This window comes from Megalopta genalis, chromosome 6, assembly GCF_051020955.1.
Source record: "Megalopta genalis isolate 19385.01 chromosome 6, iyMegGena1_principal, whole genome shotgun sequence".
Lineage (NCBI taxonomy): Eukaryota > Metazoa > Arthropoda > Insecta > Hymenoptera > Halictidae > Megalopta > Megalopta genalis.
This window is the reverse complement of record NC_135018.1, coordinates 16725439-16749679: the sequence shown is the minus strand read 5'-3', so window position 1 is coordinate 16749679 and position 24241 is coordinate 16725439. Positions and strand designations below refer to the sequence as shown.

General features: G+C 42.8%; 1 protein-coding gene across 1 annotated transcript in view; it reads right to left on the bottom strand.

Annotated features, from left to right (window-relative positions):
- The window catches only part of ptc (protein patched), a 77270-nt gene extending 53743 nt beyond the window's left edge, over positions 1–23527 (bottom strand). Inside the window, exons 1-2 of the mRNA XM_033483796.2 lie at positions 21848–23527; positions 4117–4309 (exon numbers count right to left, since the gene is read on the bottom strand). Coding sequence (XP_033339687.1) covers positions 4117–4309; positions 21848–22066 — 412 coding nt within the window. The 5' untranslated portion in view covers positions 22067–23527. The remainder of the gene's footprint in view (positions 1–4116; positions 4310–21847) is intronic.
- Between the last annotated feature and the right edge of the window lie 714 nt (positions 23528–24241).

Below are 24241 nucleotides of genomic sequence, written 5' to 3'. Positions count from 1 at the left end.
TCACTTGATCATCGAGAGAACATTCACGCCTCTTTCGATCGAACAGACTTGATAATGTTTAAGATTTTGCTTATTTTTCCGGAAACGGTACCCCGTCTCTTCGAACAACGAAACGATTATCGAGTTAGCTGTTTTCGACGAATATTCTTGTGAAAAAGTGGTGTGCATAATTATTAGGTTGGAAACTATGAAACGGGCGTTTTGGGGTAGTTCCGTCAGTTCGTGCGGTACATACGAGTCCAATTTTTTTACTTTGTTTATTGCTCGCAGATGTTTCAACAGAGCCGAATGGCTAGTTCCTAGGTTAGTCCCAAGTTTACGAATAGTTGTGTCCGGATCGGGTTCCACAGTCGTCTTTAATTCCTCGTTATCAATACGGATCAGTGGTCTTCCTCGAGGCTCATCGACGATGCTCAAATTGCCAGAACGAAATTTTTGGGACCAATATCGAGCATTTTTTTCATTGCTGGATCCATCTCCGAAAGCTTGATTAATGTTTCTCGAAACTTGAGCTGCGCTATGATTCAATTTGTACACATGCAAAAACAGTAGATGTAAATCGCGTTCTGTTTCCATCTGGTTTCGGAGAAATATAAAATAAAAATGGAACACAAGCATGAAAAAATTTTACAAAACGAGTAAGAAGAATACCTTTAAAATTGATAAATCAAAATATCGAGCGCACGTTGTAATGAACCTCTCTCAGTCGCAGTTGAACACAGACTAACCAAAAACGCCCGTTTCATAGTTTCCAACCTAATATATAGATGCAAATGTACAAATATGATGTTTTGTTAAGTTTTACTTGAATGTACAGAGTGTATCAGCCAAAGGAGGCCATCTACGGTGCTGCGAATAATTATAAAGTCGATGTGACTTCTTTATTTTTACTGATATCTAAACAAAAACCAGAGAAAGAATTACATTTGTATATCTCTACTTTCTATTATTTCTAAGATAGAAGTATCCGATGTTTTGTTAAGTTTTTGTTTAAATGTCACTAAAAATGTAAACATTATTCGCACCACCTATATATGTACTTTGATATTCTTCATTAAATTATATATTTTATAAAAGTGTTCTATTTAAACAAAATGTGTATAATTACGTAATACGTGTAATACGTATAATTACAAAATATGTATTATTAACTTGCACACTTTTCAAAGAGATTGCAACTACTAACTGGTTAATTGAGTACCGAGAAAGATGTAGCTCAAGAATTTAAATAGAAAGGGACGAAACTTCGGAAACACCACAGCTGAGAAGCTTTTCTCTGGTAACGACCGAAACGAGAAAATTGTGCCGAACAAGATTAATTTGCTCATCAACGGAAGAAGCAGAGTTTGGAAACGGAAGAATTTTGATAGATTGAAACGGCTGGTCCGTAAAATCTGTTCAAAATGTTTAAAAAATGGCAACCTAACTTAAACAACGGCATGCTAATTAAACCTTAATCGAGCGAACTAAAATCTGAACAGATGACGTTCAATGCAAAGATTCGAATGATCAGAAAATTACACCGAAAACACGTTAATTGGCAGATTATTGGTGTATACTCAGGCAGCAGGAAATGATGATGGATTGAAGCGGCTGAACTGTAGCAATGTTGGAGATCTGGTTTCGAGACGGTGATGCTGACCGATCCGCATTCCTCGAAGGTCCAGTTTAGACATTTTCTAGGAAAGCATTTGACGAGATTACGGTTCGCTTAGACACCCGTGCGAGGCGCAATGATATTTTAACGATTTCCGGCGAGATGATCGCGAATGCAAATTTTTACCGACACTTCGTCGGAATTTCATTTAATCACGCTTAGCGGAATCATTACACCGCTCGAGCGTTAGTCCGGAGCGGTCTCGCGCAAATTCGTTTGCTCATTAAAATCTCATAATACGTTGATACTTCTGGAATCTGGCGTCGCCGAGTGCGCGCCGAGGAAATCCGACGACCTCCGCTTCGATCTTAGACTAGACACATCGACGATCCGTAGCCAACGTGTTTCTCGAACTGTTTATTCCACGTTCCGCTATCTTTATTGATTAAAAAATTACTTCGAGTGAGAAATTGCTGTATATCTTGAGACAGAGCATTGGAAATGTTCGCAAGAAATATACCGCGAGCAATTCACGTTGCGAAAGAATTTTCCAAAATTCCCTGTAAAATTTTTAATCGTAGATTTGGTTCGGCGGTTTGGTCTGTTTTTTTTTCAGTTGAACGAGATCTGCCTCGTGCAATTACACCGAGCCAACCGACGTCTTTCGATTTCACCCGCACGCTTCAAGTTTAAGTTAGCAACGGGGTGTTCGAATTAGCGTTTCGGACCACGGATAAATATAGAGGGGCCACCCAGCGAGCAAACTAATGTACCATGCGCCCGGCGTGGGGGTAAAGCGATCTTTCGTTCAATTCTCTGTCCTCCTTTTGTCACTCCGTTCCGACTTCTCGCCGTCCTCCTTCGCCCGATAGTATTTTTTCACCTGAAACTATTCTTCGAGCACGCCCGTCGCTCCAAAAATATGCAATTCGACGTCGATAATTATGGCCGCGGCATTTTAAAAGAAAAATTATTTCGCTCCGGTTGTGTGCGTTTCTCGGTACACTTCGTTGATATGTTATAAATAGACTGCCGATGTTCGTGCATTTTTTGAATACAAGAACGCATAAGGAATTTTCTTGTTTATAAATCGAATTTGTTCTTCATCCAGGCGTTAACTCCTTGCCTAACTTATTGAGTACAGATGTTACTCTCTCTGTCCTTTAAAATTGGAATAAAATTCTAATCCCTTGTCATCGATATTTAGGCATTCAAATAAATTTAGACAGACAATAAGCATCAATTTTCTTTTCCTTCTAAGAAATTATTGCATTCGAAAAATTTCTAATCGCAGTAACTGCGAAGAAAATGGTATGTCACGGGGTTAACACTAAAGCAGTAATACTAACAGTAATATTAAGCAGTAATACTAACTGGCATGTATTGCTTCACAAAAGTGAGAAGACCAGATTTATTTAGAATTTGTAAAGCTTTTATTACAAGACTTGCTCCAATAATATAACTTATTCAAGCGTTTTCCATGAAAGAGTCTCGGAACTTTGTAGAATTGCAAAATAAGAAAGCGGTCACTTTGACCGCGGTAGGTTTAGTGTTAATAAAATAATTTATGAAAATTCGTATTTGTGTAAAAAACCACTTTTCGTGCGTTTACAATCTCAACTTACTTTTTAATGCTTCATCAGTTAGACGTTGCAATCTCTTTGAAAATTGTCTAGGTTACTATAAATTATACTGTACATGTTCGATTTCCTTCGCACGTTGTTTAAACGGAACACTTTAATCAGATATATAATTTAATAAAGAATCTCAAATTATATATCCTTAATCACAGTCAGAGCTGTTTTCGACGAGTAATATTGTCGTTACTTCGTGACGACTATACTCGTCGAGAACAGCTAGAATCAACGCGATCTATCGACGAATAAAAACAACGACGAAAGAAAGCAACAGGAAATTGAACAAGAAAATTATTCGGTCAGAATTTTGGAGTAATTTTAGCGCAAAGAATGACATAACGGAAAAGCCTCTCTCCGAGCGGCGAAGTAATCAAAAGTTTCGAGTATTTGGGGGGCGGGGAAGGCATGTTAGAGCCAGGAGAATAATGTTCCTGTCACGTTGGACACATAAGCCGTGTTGTACACCGCGCAGAATGAACCGAAGACCGCGGTTTGTATAAAATACATTGCGTACCAGATGTGCTGAAGTATTACTGATAGAACCGTTGAATCCCTGTCATGTTACAACGTTCTTTAATCACTCATCGAGTTCCGTTCTCGCATTCGCAGCTATTACTCAGCATACACGATTCTACTACAAAGGCTGAAAAGCTTCGTTCTTCCGATTTTGTTGATTCGAACGGTTTCTAGATCAGAAGGAAAGCCATGAAATCACGAAGGATGTTCAGTTCGAACTAAGACAACGGCGTTTCGGGACGATTTCGCAGACCAAAAACAATTTTCCCGCGCAAAGATCGTTTCCGTAAAATTCATGAAGCTCGATGAAAGGAGCGATGCATCGGAGAGAAAGAAGTACAGGAAACGGTTCGATGACGCACTTACCTTGAACCCAGAGCTGCTCGACCTTGCTGTGAACTTGAGCGGACTTGAGGGCGACACAGAACGTAGCCAGAGCGACGATCGCGAGGAAGAGGACTTTGCCTGCGTGCCTCTGCAGGAAGTAGCCCAGCTGACTCAGCTGATCCTGCAGCCTTGCCCTGATCCACACCGCAGACCTTTGACCTTCCGCTTTGCCCTGGAAAATCGGGAGATGCCGTTAATATCTGCTTTTTCTAGAAGGAGACTTTTTCTTCCATCGTAGAAACAAATTTTCTCAAAAAAGAGAAGAACATTGAAGAGGGCCGCTTAAAGACTTATCATCGGACTGCGGATTTTATGCAAAAATCGAATGGAAACATTGAAAGAATTTAAAATTCATTGAATATAAAAAATAAAATACATTGAAAGAGAAATAGTCGTCTATACGACCCTTTATCTCTTGCAATTAACGCACACAATTTTCATTCTACCTATCATCTATATCTTGACCCTTGTGGCAATACACATTATTTTCTGGCATGTTCAATTTTCTTGCACGTGCAATTATTGTGGCCGTTACGCGCTATAGTTTCATTCCTCGAAGATGAATCAATGTACAATTGGCCATGCAACTAGGAATATACGATTTTGAAGACGAATCGGAAAAAGTTAGAACACTTCATTCCGTAGTTGCCGTCTCTCTTGTCGACGCTGTTTAGAAAATACTATAGTTTTGACCGTGATAATTCCATTCGGAAAATCGTTTATCAATTCAGGAAACACGCGTTGTCAGCGTTATACCATACCCAGATCTTCAACGAGCGGTCGAACAGGCCCCGATAACGATGAATCTGCAGGAGTTAAGCAACCGCGAACGGACCGTCCACCGATTGGCAAACTTTGCCGACGAAATCCGCCGTTCGAAACGAAAAATCGAAGGACGATAAAGGGCCGGGAGTAGGTCCTAGGGGGCCGAGAAGGAAGAAGAGGCCGGTGGAAGAAGGGAAAAGGATCGGTAGAAAGAAAGGAGGGAGAACGCTCGCAACATTGCGAGCGGCAACGCTGCACACTACCTGGTGGCCGGTCTGACAATGTGCACCACGGACCACCCGCAACAATACCTATCTTTCCTGGTCGACAGGGGAAAGAAAGACGGAGAGGGAAGGACGCGCGGCGATCCACGGATCAGAATGGAATCGGGCTCGGGAGGAAAGGAGCAGAGCGCGGGCGCTTTTCTCCTCCGGTGTGTGCCGTGTCTACGCCGCTCGTCGAGTACAGTTAGAGCTGTTGCTCTCTCGCTTCTCTCTTCGTTTGAGCGGCCGGACACGCGGGAAGAGGATGGAGAACGGAGCGGAGCGCAGAAACCACGATAGAGGCGCGCAGATGAAAATACGGATTACACACGCTTACGTATCCCGGGACAGTAGCCGGGCGTCGAGTATCGGATAGCAAGGTTTTCCAGCCAATTAACTCTCGTGCCGCGGCCTCGCGGCACCAGACCAGGCTTGGGTAACTCTAGACGCGCAGACAATCCTCGTCAGCCACATGGTACCCCGGGAAACTCTGCTCTCTCGCCTCTACCACCGTGCCACCTCCCAGGGACACCACTGTGAAGTTCGCCTGCCTTTTTTCTCGACGTTCTACCCTACGTTGCTCGCGGGGGTGTGGCGAGAGTCTCGTTTATTTCCTCGGTTGCCGAAGCACCGTCCTCTTTTTCGTTCTTTCCGCTTCGTGTTGGGTAGCGGCGCCGGTTACTGTGCGGTGAGACCAGTTGCCGTGTCCTTGGTTTATTTTCGGGCGCGATTAACTTTGTATTTATCGGATAGAACGTATGAAATTTCTTTGGGTTCCCTTGGTTTGTTCGCTTTTTAATCATTGCATTCGACGAACAAGACATACTGAATGTTTTCATTGGAAGACGAACAAAATAAAAATATAAAAAATATAAAAATATAAGGAATATAAAAATATGAAAAATATAATAATATAAAAAATATAAAAATATAAGAAATATAAAAAATATAAAAAATATAAAAATATAAAATATGGTAAAGAAGTTTTTACTCGAATAATAACGTTCAGAAACTATATTCACAATTTGCCAAATGAATTTCACGCGACCCGTGACCATTCGTAGTGGAAATAACTGTCATTTTATGTCAAAGTTGTTGCAATTGTAAGGACTTTCTATCGGTACGAAACGACTAGATACGTTTGTTAATCCAAGCGTCGTTATGACTGCGAAAAGTCTACGAAACGAGACAATGAAAAAATTGAAGTGTACAATACGGAACCGTATGTTGTTCCTTAGAAACACTCGTACTCGCATAAACATTTTATTTTTACAGCCGATCGTTACATAACGGTATCTGGGCGAGCAAAACGTGTTCCAAAATACGGTTAAAATTTTTACATCCATTTCGATATACTCTATTTATTTTCTATAGTATCATTTATGCTACCGTTTCAAGAAGGGGTCACGATCGAGCGGCGTTTCACGATAGGTACTTCTACTTTTAGCGGTTATCGAATCGCGCGCGGTGTTTACTTAGGCCGGCACGCGCCCGAGTCGCAAAACAATTTTAATTCGCCGCTGGTGAGCCTCTAATCGTCTCGCAAGCAATTTGAACAGCGCCAGGTAATCGCTGACAGCCACACGCCAGTCGGCGCATCGGAGTTCCCCCGAGGAGACAAAGCGCTAAACGGCTCGCGAACGTTGTTTGGGAACAATCGCGAGAGACGGCGCAGCGGAGAGACACGCGAGCGCTCGTCGAACGGAGAAGAACGCGGTCGAATTTTCTCGGACGGTTCGAGATCACCGGTAGAAACCGAAAGGTAAGGAGCAGAGGCAACGAAGAAGAGGGAGACGCGCGGACAAGGATCGCGAGACGGGGTAGAGAGAGAGAGAGAGAGAAAGAGAGAGAGAGAGAGAGAGAGAGAGAACAAGGGGGGAAAAAGAGAAGAAAGGAAGCGCAGACGCCACGAGTCGGTCTCGAGACGTCTATATAGCTGGCGAACGTGGAGGAGAGAACAGGCCGGAGGAGAAGGAATTCCCCCTTTTTCCCGTAAGTGGTCCCCGCGGAACTTATGGGGTTTCTCGTGGTGGGCAATATCTACATATTACAACCTCGTGGCGCTGGGACCACCGTCGTTGACATAAGATCCTGTTATGCTGTCTGCTATCTCCTCGCGAGCCTCGTGTCGCGTCGTAAAAAACATTAAAAGTACGAATAACATAAATTCGTTAAGTGTTGCGTCCCTCCCACACCGCCCTCTCCCACCCTCCGCGGCCACCATCGTTCACCCTTTTTCGCTCGGAACGTTTCCACGCCATTCTTCGTTGTCTAGATCGTTCCTGGCATCGCACCGGAAAGACCGCTCCGCGTTTTTGTTTCAGCAAGGATGACGAAGTCTATCCTTTCCTCATCCTCGTCTAATTAGCACGCCGTTGATTGTTCGATCGCGAGAGACCGCCGCGTCGGTTCTCGAACGGAATCGGAGTTATGTCACCGGTAAACCCTGTGGCAACGAGTTATTATAACGGGCCCCTCTCTCTCCTCTCGATTTTCTTCGATACGCCTGCCTTCCTACCCTCCTTTTCGTGAAAGCATCATATGCGCCGCGATCGGAGATAACATCGTCGTGAAATATCAGGCTGCCCTTTAACTCCGTTAACGTTCGATCATGCGACGCCGGTTTATCGCCGGCCGGTTGGGCAAGCGCCATTTTTATCCTTGCTTAATGGCCATTGACAACGCACGTTTCGACTTCGTGCGCTTGTTGTCGCGTCTCCGCGAGTTCGTAGAGCTTAAGTATGTACATATGTACTAGAGAAAGTGGGCGTTTTTCGTTCGACCTTTGTCGCCGGAAAAATCGAGCGGCGCGAAAGAAGCGAGCCGTTTATTTTGAAAGTGGCGTAAGTCGCTTTGTTTTTAAGTCGATATATTTAAGGGTTTGCGTTTTAACACGTTTGAAAATATGGATGCTAACTTTCGAGAAGATTTACTTGTATTTGTTATCTCAGGATACTGATATTTTTCTCAGTATAAATAATTTCGTGTAAACATTTAAAAAATCACCACTTTTCATCACGGTAAAGTGACTTATGCCACTTTCAAAATAAACGGCCCAAGTGATTCGCACTTCGCAGAATTTGTTTCGTGAAATCGAAATTAGAAAATGCTTGGAAGTTTTCTAACCGAAATTATTACATTGACTAGACTAATAAAAGAAAAACAGATGAGTTTCTGTTTTTTTGTGATACGAAAATTTCTTTGTTGAGTGCTTCTTTAACCCTTTGCACTCGAGTGGTGACTCTCAGGCGCCACTAAAATTGTTAGATCACGTTCCAAGATAACTTTTTTACTAACAAAGTTTAGATTTTTAAAAATTGCTAACAGTGTAACTGTTGTACGGATCACCACAAGACACAATTTCATATGCATAAAATGCAATTCTGTCGTATAAAATGGAAATACTGTAAGTCAAATAATTTATTTATGATATACAGTTAAAATGGCTTCGAGTGCAAAGGGTTAATCCTGCCGCAGTTTTCGGGACATTTTTGACCGAAAGTGAATAAGATGCGATTAAATGACAGAAATCAATCAGCACGGTGAGATACTTCGATATCATGGCTGATGATAAAGTCGAATGAATAGGTAAGTAATATAAAATGACTAGAATTGTTTTATTACTGTCAAACGTGTCAATTATTTGAGTTAGTTGGATTCGAAATCTGTCGAATGTACAAATGTTAAATAATGTCAAATAAATAAATATTTTAAGTATAATACAGCGTGCATTTTGCAACGAAACATAATATAACCAGCATAATAATAGCGTACTTAGATATTTCCTTCAGGCTTTGATTCAAATTATAAAATTGAAAATACTAATTTCACACTTTGTGGACACTTTTGTCCCGAATATCTTAACTGTAAACTTGAACCGAGGAACGCAACAGGGTCAATATCGAAATATGTACGATGCAGCGTATTTAATCGTTTATGGATCTTTATGCACTTATGGTATCTACAGACTTACGTAAATTTAGAATGTAGAAGTAACAGTAACTGTTTACACAGAAAAAATACATCTGCTGGCGATAAGTACTGGCTCATTCCTACCATTTTTACCGCAAGATATTTCCGAGTAAATGAAAGAAACGTCTGTTATTCTTATAATGGAATTCAATCCTGGAATTTCTCCACCGATTAATAGATAGATTATGGATTTTATGCAATTATGATAAAAATGAAGAAGAAATACTAAAATGTAGAGACATTAACAATCTTTATGAACACAGCTATCTTCGCTTCGCTTCATTAAAACAATTAAAAGAAGAGATACGTTTTCATCTCATTTCTGTTTCTTACAATGAAGTTAGACAATTTTTATTTTGCGCAGAGACCCGCAGTCCGATTATAAGAAACAGAAGTCACATTAAAATTTCGTCCTTTCTTTAATAATTTCATAAGATCGACCTGATCGACACATTCTTCGATTCGATTAGTCCTTTCTACTGTTTCAAATTACACCCACCCCACCAAGTATTAGGTCTACCGGAAAGTTCTGTCCGATAGTGTCACTTCAAGTTTCAATCCATATGCACATGTTGATTTGAGACATGTATGACTATCTCTCTTTATCATTGCATTTACACGCATGTACTCTCCTAAATAAACTGAAACAAAAAGATGTCTCATGTCATTATTAAGTGAGACGCGATTGAAAATGATCCCGAGTTATGGTAAATTCAGATAATATAGCGATATATGTGTATCCACAAACATAGTTTTTGATTTTTTCTGAGAGAAGACAATGTTTTCCTTACGCAAAAGATATACGAAAATCAATGAATTAAATATATTTTCGGAACTTTATCGTAAAAATTACTGGTAGCTGACGTTCTCAGGGTTGTCCTCCCCTCCTCCCCCTTAATTAATCGATACAGATCTTGTTGTACCATACCAAAATCGATCATGCCTATTGTATAACACTAAAATCCAGCAGTTAAACAGCGTTTTTCTTGTTTCAAGCGACGCGTGCTACGTTCGAAATATTCGGTTTACCGGAAAGTTCTGTCCGATAGTGTCACTTCAAGTTTCAATCCATATGCACATGTTGATTTGAGACATGTATGACTATCTCTCTTTATCATTGCATTTACACGCATGTACTCTCCTAAATAAACTGAAACAAAAATGTCTCATGTCATTATTAAGCGAGACGCGATCGTGAAAGCATGGCTACCGATGATAATGCCAGGCCACATGCTGCTTTGGCGACTCGTCAGAAAATCGCAGAGCTAGGCTGGGAAATTCTGTCGCATCCACCATACTCCCCAGACCTAGCACCCTCCGATTATCACTTGTTTCCCTCTTTGCAAAACTTTTTACAGGAAAAAAATTCAAAACTGAAGCCGATGTCAACCAAGCACTAGTCGAGTTCCTCGCCTCTAGAAATAAATCATTTTTGAAAAATGGCATTTACAAGTTGCCATCACGCTGGCAAGAAGCCATAAGTAACGATGGAAAGTATATTCTACAATGAATATTATTAAATGCATGAAAATTGTGTTACATTTCAATTCAAAAACGGACAGAACTTTCCGGTAGACCTAATATAAAGTCACGAATTTCTGCTTGCCAACTGTCGGAAGGTGTCCCCTTTATCCCGGAATCTGGGGAAGAATGTTTCAATTACCAATCCGGCACCATGAAATTGGCGGCTGTTCTTGTTACCTAATCTTCTTCAAACATTCCACCCTTGCGCAACGGGTTGCTCGATTGCGTGCACGTTTTTCCTCATTACATAATATCGCGGCTAACGAGACTCGCGTGCTCGAGCGGGTCGCCGCGACGACTGTTGGGGCTTGCTGGAAACCGCGCGACGCGCGTTCCACGGCAACAAAACCGAATCCTCGTCGCGCGATTGATATATTCATTAGGCCGCCTAATAAGCGGGAGAGCCGCGCCGCGGTCGCACGCGCGGTAAACAGAGAACGCTCGATCTCAATTACATTTACGAGTAAATCATCTCGCCACTTATTAAGTCCGCTCGAACGGACTTGTCTCTACCATTAATCACGCACCGTGCGCCGCTCCGGCTCCGCTGCCAATCGTGCATCAAGCAGGAAGAACCCCGGCTGCCGCCGCGCCGCGCCTCGCCGCGACGGTGGTGGTTCTTCTTGCCCGGTGTCTACGTGGCCGCGCAAACGTGGAACCTCGCTACTGGAATCCCGACGGAAGGTTTTCCTTTCGAATAGGCATTGCCCGGTGGAATTCTTCGACCGATTAGAGCGCCAGGCGGATCGAGTTTCTTGCCAACACTTTCGAGCCGTACCTACCGCAAGAACCTATCCGTTTGTCTGGCGAGTCGCATGTCGCGGCCGCAAGGCTGCGGGAGAGACCCCTAACCACCACCCCTTTAGCCGCGTAACGCATTCGTCTTGAATGGGATACTCCGGGGAAGGTAAACAGGGTCCGCAACCTCCCGCTACAATCTCACGTAACTACACCCCTGGCAAAAAGCACGTACTCGGACACCTTCTAAAACGCAATAACTTTTTCAACGCTTTGCACTCGAAGCCACTTCGATCCGAAATTCAAAATAGTTTCCCGGATTTGTGATATTGCAATTTTGAACGATTCGGCGTACTTTATGCGTATCTAAAGATCATTTTTGAACGCGATACAAGAATTTTTAGCGGTGTCGCCGGTCAAGTGCAGAGGGTTAAAACTGGATTAAATTACTTGGAAATTTGTTTATTTGTTAAATAGACTGGTTCATTGTACAATGGCTAAAGTACTGTTTTCTTTTTCATTTTGTTATTATTTGGAGTAACAAAAATAAGTACTCTAGTTTTCTTAAAGTTTTTAACTGAACCAGATAAAAAAAATCAAAGAAGCACTAGTAATATGAAGAATGAAATGTGATATGTTCTTCCTTGCAACTACGGATGCGTTTTCATCGATATTCTGTTTTCGTCGATTATTGAGATATGGAGCACGTCATAATACGCAATATCACAATATATTAATAATTAGACTCAAGATTTTTATGCACAATAAAAATTGTCTGTATTAATCGTACGATACTGAAGCTACGTAGACTTAGAATTCCTACGCTTAATCATTTTAATAGACTGAAATTAATACTAATAATAAAGAATTTTCTAATTCTTTAATTACTTTTACTATTGCGCATTTGATCTACTCGTTTGCGCCATAAATACATTCGCTATCGAAGAAAAAATGTCGATGAAACAAAACGTGTTCGAATAGTAAAAAATTTAGTCACCGGAGGTCCGATTGGTCGAAGTTCTACCGTAACTTAATTTCAATAAATTTCTGAAATCCAAGATTATCTTTTATCTTTTCATTTCAACATTATCTTTTCCTGCCAAGAATCATTCGAAATTTGAAAAAAAAAATGGTACGGCAAGGAGGAGCACCATCGAAAAACATCTTCATTTTTACCATGAGGAATCCAGTGAACGAAACGAAACAGATGGAAAATGGGAATTTGCAAAGAGATCTACAATCCCGTTCAAACATGTTAACGAACCCCTTTGAATCGCAGCTGCAATGTTTACTTCCTAATGCAAATAACGAGCACTTTCTGCAGAAATAAAAATTCGACGAAGCTTCGCACCAGTCTCGGGACAGAGAAATCCATCAATTTCCGAACAGCTTTTGTGCCATTCGTCCCGGGTTACCTTTCAATTTCCTCGGACCCTGTTGCAACCCCTGAATTCGTTGGGCAAGCGACACAACGCCGCAAAAAGGGATAAAGGGGAGATTTTCGCGTAGAAATTCCTCGAACGTGGAACACACTGCACGACTGCTGACGTTGTAAATCCGGCGTGAACGTCGACGGAATCGGTCAGAACGAAATGGATGAGTCCGAGGAACGTTGTGTCGGCCCGTTTCCTTTCATCCCTACCGAAGGGTACCCCCGCCCACTGCTCGCTGGAACCACTTCAGCTTTGGGTCTCCTTTGCGTAGGGTCAGTACCTGATTGATACAGCCAGCTATCGCTCAAGCATCGCCGGGTTTGCGGGTATGACTTTGTTCTTCGGGAACGGACAATTAGGGAATTGGAGCCTTCGGGAGTCATTAGGATTCCTTGTTACGTGGAACGGGAGATGCGCCTCGAACGATAATGACGTTGTCGTTAAGGGAAACCTAACTTTGTAGCCGAGTCGATTTGCTGATGGTATAGTACATTAGACGCTGGAGATGTTGCACAAGCTGTCTTTATATTTCAGAAAGAAAAAGTGGGAGCTGGAGAAACCAGTCTTTGAGAAATTGAGTCTTGAAAATGACATTGGCCCTTGCTAGATTATTATGCGCACAAATATTAAGAAGCTTGAGAAAGTACAAATATTAAAGAAATATTATAGCGTTTCATTTGAGTGGGTTAGAATCGTAGTGACGCGGAAAATATCAACGTATGTGTTAGAATGTAATGTGTACATGCCAAAATGTTGGAAGAATAAGTGAAATAAATTATAAAGATAATATACATATATATATATAATAGGCCTTGTTTTCTCGCAACGAGGAAAATATGTCTAACTAACTTATTCTAACCCATTCATTGTATCTGTAATGAACAGAAAATTACATATAGGTGAGAAAAATAAACTGACCAACCGATTCTTGCATCTTTAAATTTTAAACTCTTCTACACAAGTATATAAATTGACATACAATAGTCCATCAGGTATTGAGGCTATTATACAAACTGAAAAATAAGCACTTTGCACCCCTAAGCTTGGGTGCAAAGTGACATCTTCTACTGGCAACCAAAATAATTAATTTTAACGTAGCATCGACGCATAGCTTTCAATATTAACGCCTTTGCTGTTCAACCCTAAATTGCTGAAGTCAAGGTCATCCGAAGATCGCTAGTACAGCGGGTCGTTGAATTAATTTTTTCTTTAGGGTTACCCTACGAAGTCAAAAATACAGGGTGCTATTTAAAAAAGTCGAGGTGACCTTGACGTTTAGTCGAAAAACAATAGTTTTTAAAATTGTTATATTTCAATGATCATTGGAAATACTTTTTTGTCAAACTGTCGAAAATGCCTGAGAAATCGTGGCCACATTTATCCGCTACACCCTGCATAAGTGCATCCAACGTACACGATTTAGGGTAATTCTCACAGCTCGAATTCCTTTATTAGCGGTAGTCTCTCAAGACCGAGGCGTTATTAAAAATTTTTTAATTTTCACATCATGGGTGAACGCGGTGTTCCCAAGATTCCGCAGCGTTAGTGTACAACGTGAGAGTGTAATTATCAGAAATAACATAATTAAGCGTTATACATTAAAATCACGTCGGACGGGCGTCGGTCTCCAAGGCATATCACACGACCCGCGTCGCCAAGGAAAGGCGGTGCTTTCTCGGGGAGGCATGCCTCCAGCCTCTAGACGTTTACGAGGCCCTCTCTTTCGTAGGTATTATTAGTGTAAAAGCCTCACACATAGTGTCGGCGCCCTTTAATCTCAGTGGAACGGTCGGGGCCGACGCAACACGCGTGAATGTACAGCATTGTGCTCTCGCAGACCGGAGAATTTCAGCTGCCAGAAATTAAGATGCGATTATAAAATAGTACCGCGCGAGAGTTTGTCGTTATCTTTAGCCTCGGGCCGTTCTCGGACTTCCGAGAATCTCCTTTCCGCTGAATATCTGCTCGTCCCAACCGGCGTCATCGCCGAACAGCTGATACTGCACTCTTGTTCCGATATTATGACGAACGGATCGCGAAGAATTGCCGGAAAATCTTTAAATTATATATCGTACAAACGTAAAATTGACACAAAAAATATTCTTCAATTGGTATATAATTATGTAAGAAATGCTGTTTTTGTCGTTTATGAGTTATGCTCAGTTGTGTTGAAGCCACAGGATAATAAAGATCTATTACATTTTACATTGGCTATTATTATTATTATTATTATTATTATCATTATCATTATTATTATTATTACTATTATTATAGTATTATATAATATTATTATAATATAATAAATAATTAAATATATATTATTATAATATTACTATATTATATATATTATATTATTATATTATTACTATATATTATTATTAATATAATTCACGGAAGAAATCACTAGAACCGTAAAATATACATTGATACATCGTGAAATTAAGATAAACAATATCATTTATTCTAAAAGCTTAAATTGCCTTTCTTGTGATCTGAAAAATTAAAAAGTGTAATCGAAGCGTTTGACAGGAGAATCGATGGAGGCAGCTGTTAAAATCCTAACTTCTTATACAGTTCTTTGATTTACAGCTCTGTAACGGGTTGTTTTTCGAATGGCCGTGTATCGATGTTGCACACGGATATAAATATTTTAATAACTTGATTTGCTTTCGCAGAATGGTTCTCACGTTGCACTGTTACGACCGATCGTTAAAAAGAAATTGTCTCTTAAACAAGATAACAGGGATACGAGATTGTTTGGCCGAATGCGTGTGAGAAATATGAGCACGCCGCCGTATACGTATGAGCGAACGATTGTGTGGTGGAGTTTGTGTAGGAGGTCGAGGTCGTTGCCTGTAACTTAATCATCCTCTCCTGGACGGTAAACAAATTGGAGTAAGCGGACGCCCGCGACAATTCATGCATGCACACGTGCTCAGGTTCGCGACTACGCGCGACACGATTGACTCCGATAGTCAGCAATCGTGGCACGCAATGCAGCGGTCCATGCGCACTTCCGGTCTGCACTCCGAAGAAAAATCACGTCTTTTCCAGTCGTAAATAAATTGCCTGATAGCGTCGATCGATCGGTGGCTGATAAAGTGAAGAAGAAGTTGGAGAAACAGTCCGACGGATGCAAGTTTTTACCAGCTTTCTAATTGTACCTTGGGGTCTTCCGTGACTCGAATAATATTCTGCATACCGACGTATACGAAGTTTCTTTAAGTACTTCGAACCTTTTGGATTTTGTGGCCTGAATCTATGCACAGTAAATTCTCCCCAATTTTCCTTGAGCTTGTAAGCAAAAATGGACAATTCGAGAATTCGATTATTCGAGCCTCGCGGCTCATTTTTATGGTTGTCGATTATCAACAACTATAAAAAGAACGAGGTGGAAGGCTCGAGAGGAGGCTTAGAGAGGATTTACTGTACTTTGAAATATCTTGAAAGGTTATAGTGTAGCCTAGATTTCCAATCTAAGGAAACGGTGTATCATTTCGGAAGCCCTTTCTCGTTCGTACAACAACGCAGTAATTTTATACTTTCTCAATTACCGACGATATTAACCTTAACGCTTTGCCGTGTCGTTTCCTTCGCAGTCACAATGATTAGAAGAACACCTTCTTATTTCTAATAAATTATTAGGAATTTTATTACGACTTAAAAGAATGGAACAGCATTAACATTTAACAGATTATTGGTAGAAATCTCCGCTACGAGTCGAGCTCGTCAATTTATTCTTTTTTTAAATTTCTGAAAAGGATACAAAAATCGTAGAGATCCCTTCAGGAATAAGACAGAGCGCCTATGATCCTACGCAAGCAAGTAATTACATGAAAAATTGATCGAGGTAAGGTAAGTTACGAAATGGAGCAGCCAACCACGAACCCCGAAATCTCCGATTAGGAAACGATCGACAACAAAGACATTCTGACGTTCGGCCATGGAAGCAATCACGAAGGTTCACAGCTGTTATTCGGCATCTAGGCGGCTCTAGCTCGGTGAACTAACAACCCAAAGCGGTAGAGGTCTCGGTCGAAACGGACGAGAACGCTGTCGAAAATATCAGGATCGTCGCGCATCGGTCGGCATCCCGATCGCGGTCCGCGCCGCGAAGCATCCTGTGCGGCTGCGTCTCCCGAGGGTGAAGAGGTGCGCACGTGTACAAGTATGCGTACACGGAATCGTAAGGGCAGTGCCCGTGAGACGGACTGACTCATCCGGCATGAACGCGCGAGCGGAGTCGCTGTCCTTTTTGAGACGGCGCGGCGCGGCGGCCAAGAAAAGTGGACCGTCGACCTCGAATTTGCTCGTTTTTTGCCCGTCCCGGTTACACGCCACCCGCCACTGTCACCACCTCCCGCCGGTAACACCGTAATTGTGCAATCGCGCAAACGATAAAACGAGAGCGAGAAGCGGCCCGGGATCGGTTCGCTTTATTCGCGCCGCGCCGGTCGCGCTGGGTGGCGAGCAGAACGGCCTCAGCACGTAATCCGCTCACATCCACGATCTTCCAATCCCGATCGGCTTCCCCCGTGCTGCCCGACTGTTCCAGTTGCTTCGCAAACTCAACCGGCTACAGTATTTTTAGACTTCGGGAAGCTCTGTCGCGTCACTTTTCTTATTCCCGAGCGTTAGCGGCCGCGGAGACGCTCCGAGCAATTAGACGACCGTATTTCTACGGAATCCCGGGGAAGATCACCGCGAGGGTTCGCTGCCAAGAGGATTGATTATGGCCCCGGTGAGATAATCAGTTTGGAAGCCGGTGCAATTTCGACTGCCGGAAAAGTTCCGACTGGTTTGATGGGCAGAGACCAATGGCACAGGAAGTGGATGATCAAACAGCGGAAAAGTACGGTAGACTCCCGTGTCCCAGGTTTTAATGTTCCAACTTTGTTAGTGTATTCTATGGCACAAAGCAAGAAAAAAATGTTATGTAAACATAGGTCATATAGAGCTTCGTTAAGAAGTTATAACAAAAATTCAGAATAGGAATAGTAATCAACTAAAAAAAAATAAAAAATAAAAAAATCTTCGATCGATGTCAATCATGTATTGTCAACAACGGTTATTAATACATTTCGAAATGTATTAATAAACACAGTAACAGCAAGTTGATTACTATTCCTATTCTGAATTTTTGTTATAACTTCTTAATAAAGCTCTATATGACCTTACATAACATTTTTTTCTTACTTTGTGCCATGGAATATACTGACAAAGTTTGAACATTAAAATCTGGGACACCCTGTATAACAACATGATGGTCTTTCACCGTTTTGTTCCATATAAATTCGACGAAAGCAATAACTTGACAATTCTAGTTGATCAAAGCTTAACTCTTTACGGACAAAGCCGCTCGACAGGCGAGCGTCGCTGTGGACGACATGTATTGCATATCAAATAAAAATGTTATAAAATATAATGTTATAAATATGTGGAAAACTTTGCTGGTTTCTCTGGTAGTGACACTGAAAGACTGACTCGACGAACTGAAATTCGTTCTGAACCTACGGTTAAATTAATAAATTTATATTAATAATTAATAAATTAATAAAAAAACGGTAAAAAGACTTGGGCGGCTATTTGCCGACACTCGTCCGCGAAAGGTTAAATATTCATACACTCTCGTCGACTTTAATTGTTCACAGTATATAGAGGTATGATTCGTTAATATTCGTTAATTAATAACGAAGGTAAATATGCCCAATAATCACCCGCTTTGCTCGTCTTTCACCTCTGCACGGTTGTACTTAGCGAAAGAGCCATTATTTGTAGAAATAAAAAAAAATCATTAAACTGCACTTGTTTCTTTCTTCTCGACATTTAACTCTGTAATATATGTTGCTGTTCTGCGAGGGGAATATTCGCAGTCATTCGAAGTTCTCTTAATGAGACCGCGGTGATTCGTAAATCATAGAGTCTCGGTGAAGATTAACAGACTCAACGTTGTGGAAAGTATGGTATTATCATAATAAAGTAACTCGTTACGTTCAATAGCTCTCGATCCTTCAAGAAGAAGGTATGTACATATTTTACACATATTTACCTACTGTATAATATCAAGCGTCAGTTCTTGGAATACGTCTTGCTGAAGCTAGTCCCTCTGGGTGGTCACAAGCGGTTTCCACGGCGCAAAGTTTCCCGTGTTCGTCCGACTGGAACAGAGGCTCGTGCTCCGAACATACTTCGCGAATGATCAACGAGATGAAAAGCACCGTGCGGACCGATTGATAGATCTCTCGCACGTTAGCTGAGAATTCCTCAACAATTTTCACGATGACAAATAGAATCGTGGACCAACGTACTCGAGGCACTAAATTGGAGATCTTTTGAGACGGTTGTACAGAAGAAAACCGCCAAGTTCTCTTTTGAAGTAACCAGTTTCTTAACCCTTTGCACTCGAAGCCATTTGAACGCTAAATCCAAAACAGTTTTGCTGATCTATAACATTCGTATCTATGCATTTTATTTTAGGTCCTGTGACTCGTACAACAGTCTTTTAAATAACAGATTGTTGAATATAAACAAATCTGACAACGTAAAAATTATTTTCATACGCGACATATAACAATTTTTAATAGTCACCGCGTTGCATCCTCGATAATTCCTAAATACATACCCCGATCCAAACTTGTTATTCTTGTGCAGAGCCAGTTATAAATATTATTTAGAGTAGAAAGTTAATTTAAAACTGCATCCATCGTACACTATTAGCACGTACAGATTACACTTTAAAACATAACCCGCTGAAAATGCAACATACGTCACCATGATCCTAACCCACTGAAATAGATGCAATACCGGTCGTATAAGGCGAGTTAAATAAATGATTTCGATTCGTCAGGGTTTTCAACGGTGGCAGTAACGGGAATAAGACAACACCGAAGGGAAACCCAACGACAGAAGGTGTCCGTGCTACAAGCAGGGCTGACCTTTCTCAGAAAAGCCAAAGAAAAGGGCCTGGGCCGCCGAAAGCTCGCTCCCCACCCTATTTAGGCCGGCTGGAAAGGCGATATAGCCTGGTGGTTCGTTCACGTGCCACGCACATTTTACCTGGCACTCGAGACGGAAGATCTGAAGGGACGATCTCTCGGTGTCGCAAGACTGTTCGAGATCGTCATCACAATCATCGTCGTCGTCGTCGCCATCGCCGTCGGTCCGTCTATGTTCGGGGGGATTTTTTTAGCCGTACGAAAGGTTCGTGTCAGAGAAAACAAGGAGGGTGGTGTATTCCTTAGCAGGAAGTCGATCCTTCGTCGATCCACACTTCAACCGTACTTCTGTCTTTCTTTCGCCGTTCCTCAGCCCCCTCGGAACCGCGGCTCCGCTCTCTCTCTCTTTCTCACCTTCGAAAACACGTCTCCGGACCACCCGCGTGTGTGAAAGTTTACAGCTAGCCGCGAGAGAGAAGCTTAGGGGCGCCCGTAAAAAGGGTACTTCTCGGACTCTATACGGAAACTTCTGTGTTCGCCATTGTTTCCTGGAAATTCATCTTGAGCCACTTTCTCGCGATGGAAACATATGTTTCATCGCCGGTGGAAGTGGTAGATCCTATCTGCACAAATTGCTCGGGATAAGCAGGTCGCCAAAGTCGCTGTGCTCTGGTTCAATTGTTAAGGCGATCCATTTTAGGCGACTTAAATTTTCGGCACTTTATTAAATCAACGACGATTGCGGCAGTTTCGAAATTGACAATTTTTCTCTCGCCTGATATGTATTGACGCGACGTTCTACCAAATTCTATTTAAGTACAGTAATCATTTCCAAGGCTATACTATTTTATATGTTATATATATATATATATATATATATATATATATATATATATATATATAAATAACATAAAATAGTATAACCTTGGAAATAATTACTCTACTCAAATAGAATATATGTGCTTTCTATTATATTCTAATATAATAGAATATATATATACATAATTCACTGTTATGCGAACGAAAGATTTGCATCCTTAATCGTGCAATTACATAACTTCGTTGCGTCTAAATCAGCAGATTTGTAAATCTGAAGCAGAAATGGTTTGAAACGGTTACAATGCCGGACGTTTTATTTGGCTGACAGAGCGATGTCAACGTCAGCAATTATCCCATTTATCCCGATACCCGGTAGAAAGCTACAAGCGCAATTACGACGGACCGCGGCGTAATTTGCATCAAATTTATATTCCCATCTCGACGGAGTGTCGGCCGAAAGCGGGGCTCACGAAGTGGCGTGCGATCAAGCTATTATCTACGTCTAGTTAGCGTAACTGTCCGCAGCCTCGCGGAGATACCGACGCCTGTATAACCCGCAGAGAGCGTGTACTTCATCGATTAGATGCCCCGGCGATAGGAAAACCACGGGAGATTTGAACGCCGGCACGCAAAACGTGCAGGCCTAACCGCGAGACTCCCCCCATACTCTATCCCCATTTTGACAAATAAACTCGAATAGCGCGTGCGTATCACACATTTAACCCACATTTTACTCTCGACTTCAACCGATACCTTATTCTCTACACGATAGTTTATTTACCGAAATATCCTGGATCTTTATGCAAACTTTCATCTTCATCCACTAAAAACATTTTATGCGATGAAAGTAAGAAAAAAGAAAATAACGTCGGCACTGGTGTAGTTTGGAAATTTAATTTTAACGAAGCATAACGAATATTGACGCTGAATGAAGCTCGGGAACTTTTTCGGTAAACTAAAGGATAAAGGTAAAGCTGCGTGTTCTCTGTCTTACAAAAATACTACACAGAATGCTATAAGAATTTCTCCACGAATAAGTCTACACGGAGTACGATCTTGTTATAATAATCAGGTAGCAACGTCAGAAAAACGGACACAAAAGGCGACGTTCAACAAATAAACGTGACACATTAAAATCATTACGTAACCTGTGTACCTAAATAATCTTAATAGAGTAATGCTACAATGCACTTAGATAGAGTGCAAGTACACCGGTGAAACTCGTTAGATAATCGCACTGCGAAAGTAAAACAAAACTCACCTTCTCGAGTTGATCCAACGCTATCGCAGCATCCGTCCAGCTGGGCCTGATATAGAGATCGGACTCGTGCCGCAGTTTCGCGTCTTCGACACTTTTACCGTGCTTCTCGTGATGAGCCTTGCCGGTGCTTCCGTTCTGCGAGGACTGGAGACTTTGATGGCACTGAGAACCGGAAGGGCGTCCCGCTAGGATCCCTGTGGGGCCGGACGCAGAAACCATGATCCGTCATGCATTCGCTCCGTCACAATTCGCAGTATGATTATTTTGTAATATTACTCCCCGCCGGGGATGTATTTGTCGACGGTTTTTTCGCCCGTAATCTTCGACTCGCGCTTTTCCCTTTCCTCGGCTTCTGTTCGCGCCGGGCCGAGAACCCACGCGACGTCGTCGTCGTCGTCGGAATCTTCGAAAACCACGAGGCACGACAAGAATACAAAACACGACAGAAGAACCGATTTTTTCACACTCACTCCCGCCGACGTTTTGCACGTTAACGCTCGCACGAACTTCTCGTTGAACACATCTCACAGCACACGTTCGATCTCGACGGACAGTCTTCTCTCCTTATTTTACCCGCGCGATTCTCCCGGGGACACGTCGCCGGTGCAATTCTCACGGCAATCGAAATTCGCGCACGAGGCACACACAAGTTGTTCTGCGCATGCGCCGCGGCGCACCGTGCTGCGACCGTCGACGATGTACACAGAAAACAGAGACACCGGGAATCGGTTTTTAGGTTAGCTCCGTACCACCGCGGAACAGTAAATACGCGAGACCGCTGACTCCTCGGGCATTCGTCTTTTTCTTCCGTCTTCTTTCTCTGTCCTTCTGTATCTCTCGCTTTTGCTCCGGCCGATACTCTCTCTCTCTCTCTCTCTCGTCTCTCTCTTTCACTCGGCTCTCCCCCTTTCTCTTTCGATTCCGGTATCTCCCTCTCGCGGGACACACCGCCGACAAACACGAGGGCGCACACGCGAGTTCGCTTGTTTTGAATATCACGCGACAACCGGGTCCACGGTGTCGGCGATTATCGTTCGTTGTTTTCGCGGGAATCTCGTCGCACTTACGAACACGTGTCCCTCCTTTTCTGTCATAGGGCCGACAGGAGTCCACGGTCGGCGCGATCGAGACACGTAGCCTCCGTACAGCTTTGTCGGCACTCCAGTGTCACTGTCACAAAACGTTGTCACTCGGCCTGGCCGCGTTCTCTACTACGAATTCACACCCCCCGCCACCGATCGGGCTCCGTCGCGACCGCCGAATTCGTAAACGCGCGCCCGTCACGAGCATCCGGTTTACGCAAGAAGGCGTAGGCGACGTTAGAGGACGAGAGTGTTCCACGGTCCAGTGAGTGCAGCTGGAGAGCTTCGCGCGAGCCTCTGGGAACTTTACTGTCAAGCGTTTCGAAACGACGCCCTCCTCCTCCTCCTCCTCGTCGTCGTCCTCGTCGTCGTCGTCCTCGTCCTCGGACACCGGCGTACACGACCGCCACTTAGAGCAGTCTAAGTCCGTACTAAGCGAAATGCGCTGCCACATTTCTTTCGTGGCCTGCCTTCTGCGCCGGCCATAGTTGACGGCCCCCCTCCAACGACGCCGCTCGCCGAGATCCGAGCTGCACAAACATTCAGGGCCGTAGACCGCCGATCGTTCTCGAACCAATACGAATACACCGGACCTTCCACGATTTCCCGCAGTTTTCCCCGTCGCAAGGTAAGGGACACTCCGCGAAATAAATACGACAGTAATTCGCGCGTACACTGGCAGCCTGACAACCAACGTTTCATAAAGAACGTTGATTTTACGCGTTTGGAGCGCGTACCCGTGGTACATACACGGACTTCGAGATTTTCTGTGAGAAATGTGACAACGTTCCATACATTCGTTAGAACATCAAAACCGTGCAGACTGTTGTCCGAACGAACGTTGCCAACGAACGTGTCGAAACTGCTTAAACGCTCAAATCTCGTTTACTGGATTTTTAAAAACTAACCTAACATCGTCGGTCAAGTTATTGTTTACAAGTTTCAAGGCAAGTTTCCATCTTGTAGCAAAAATCGGCCTAAATTGAATCGTGTCGTTTTTATAAGGCAACGTAAACTAACCACTTATGGTGTTCGGGGTAGGTTCAGTGTTAATTTCTAAAGTGAAGTGAATCCGTCGGATCGTCTTGTGATGTTGGTCAAATTTCGAAAACATTGCTATTTGCACTGTGTGCAAGGTAGCGGCGCGTGAACAATTGCTGGCAGTTCGAAAGAATGATCGCAATTTCTTGCACGCGCGGGGCTGGACAGGGGGCAGGCCGCAGCTTTCGCGGGCGAGTGCTACGGTCCTGCGGGTACCGGTGACGTCGGGGCCGACATGTGCCGAGTTTATCCGAAGCGATCGGGGCTCGGC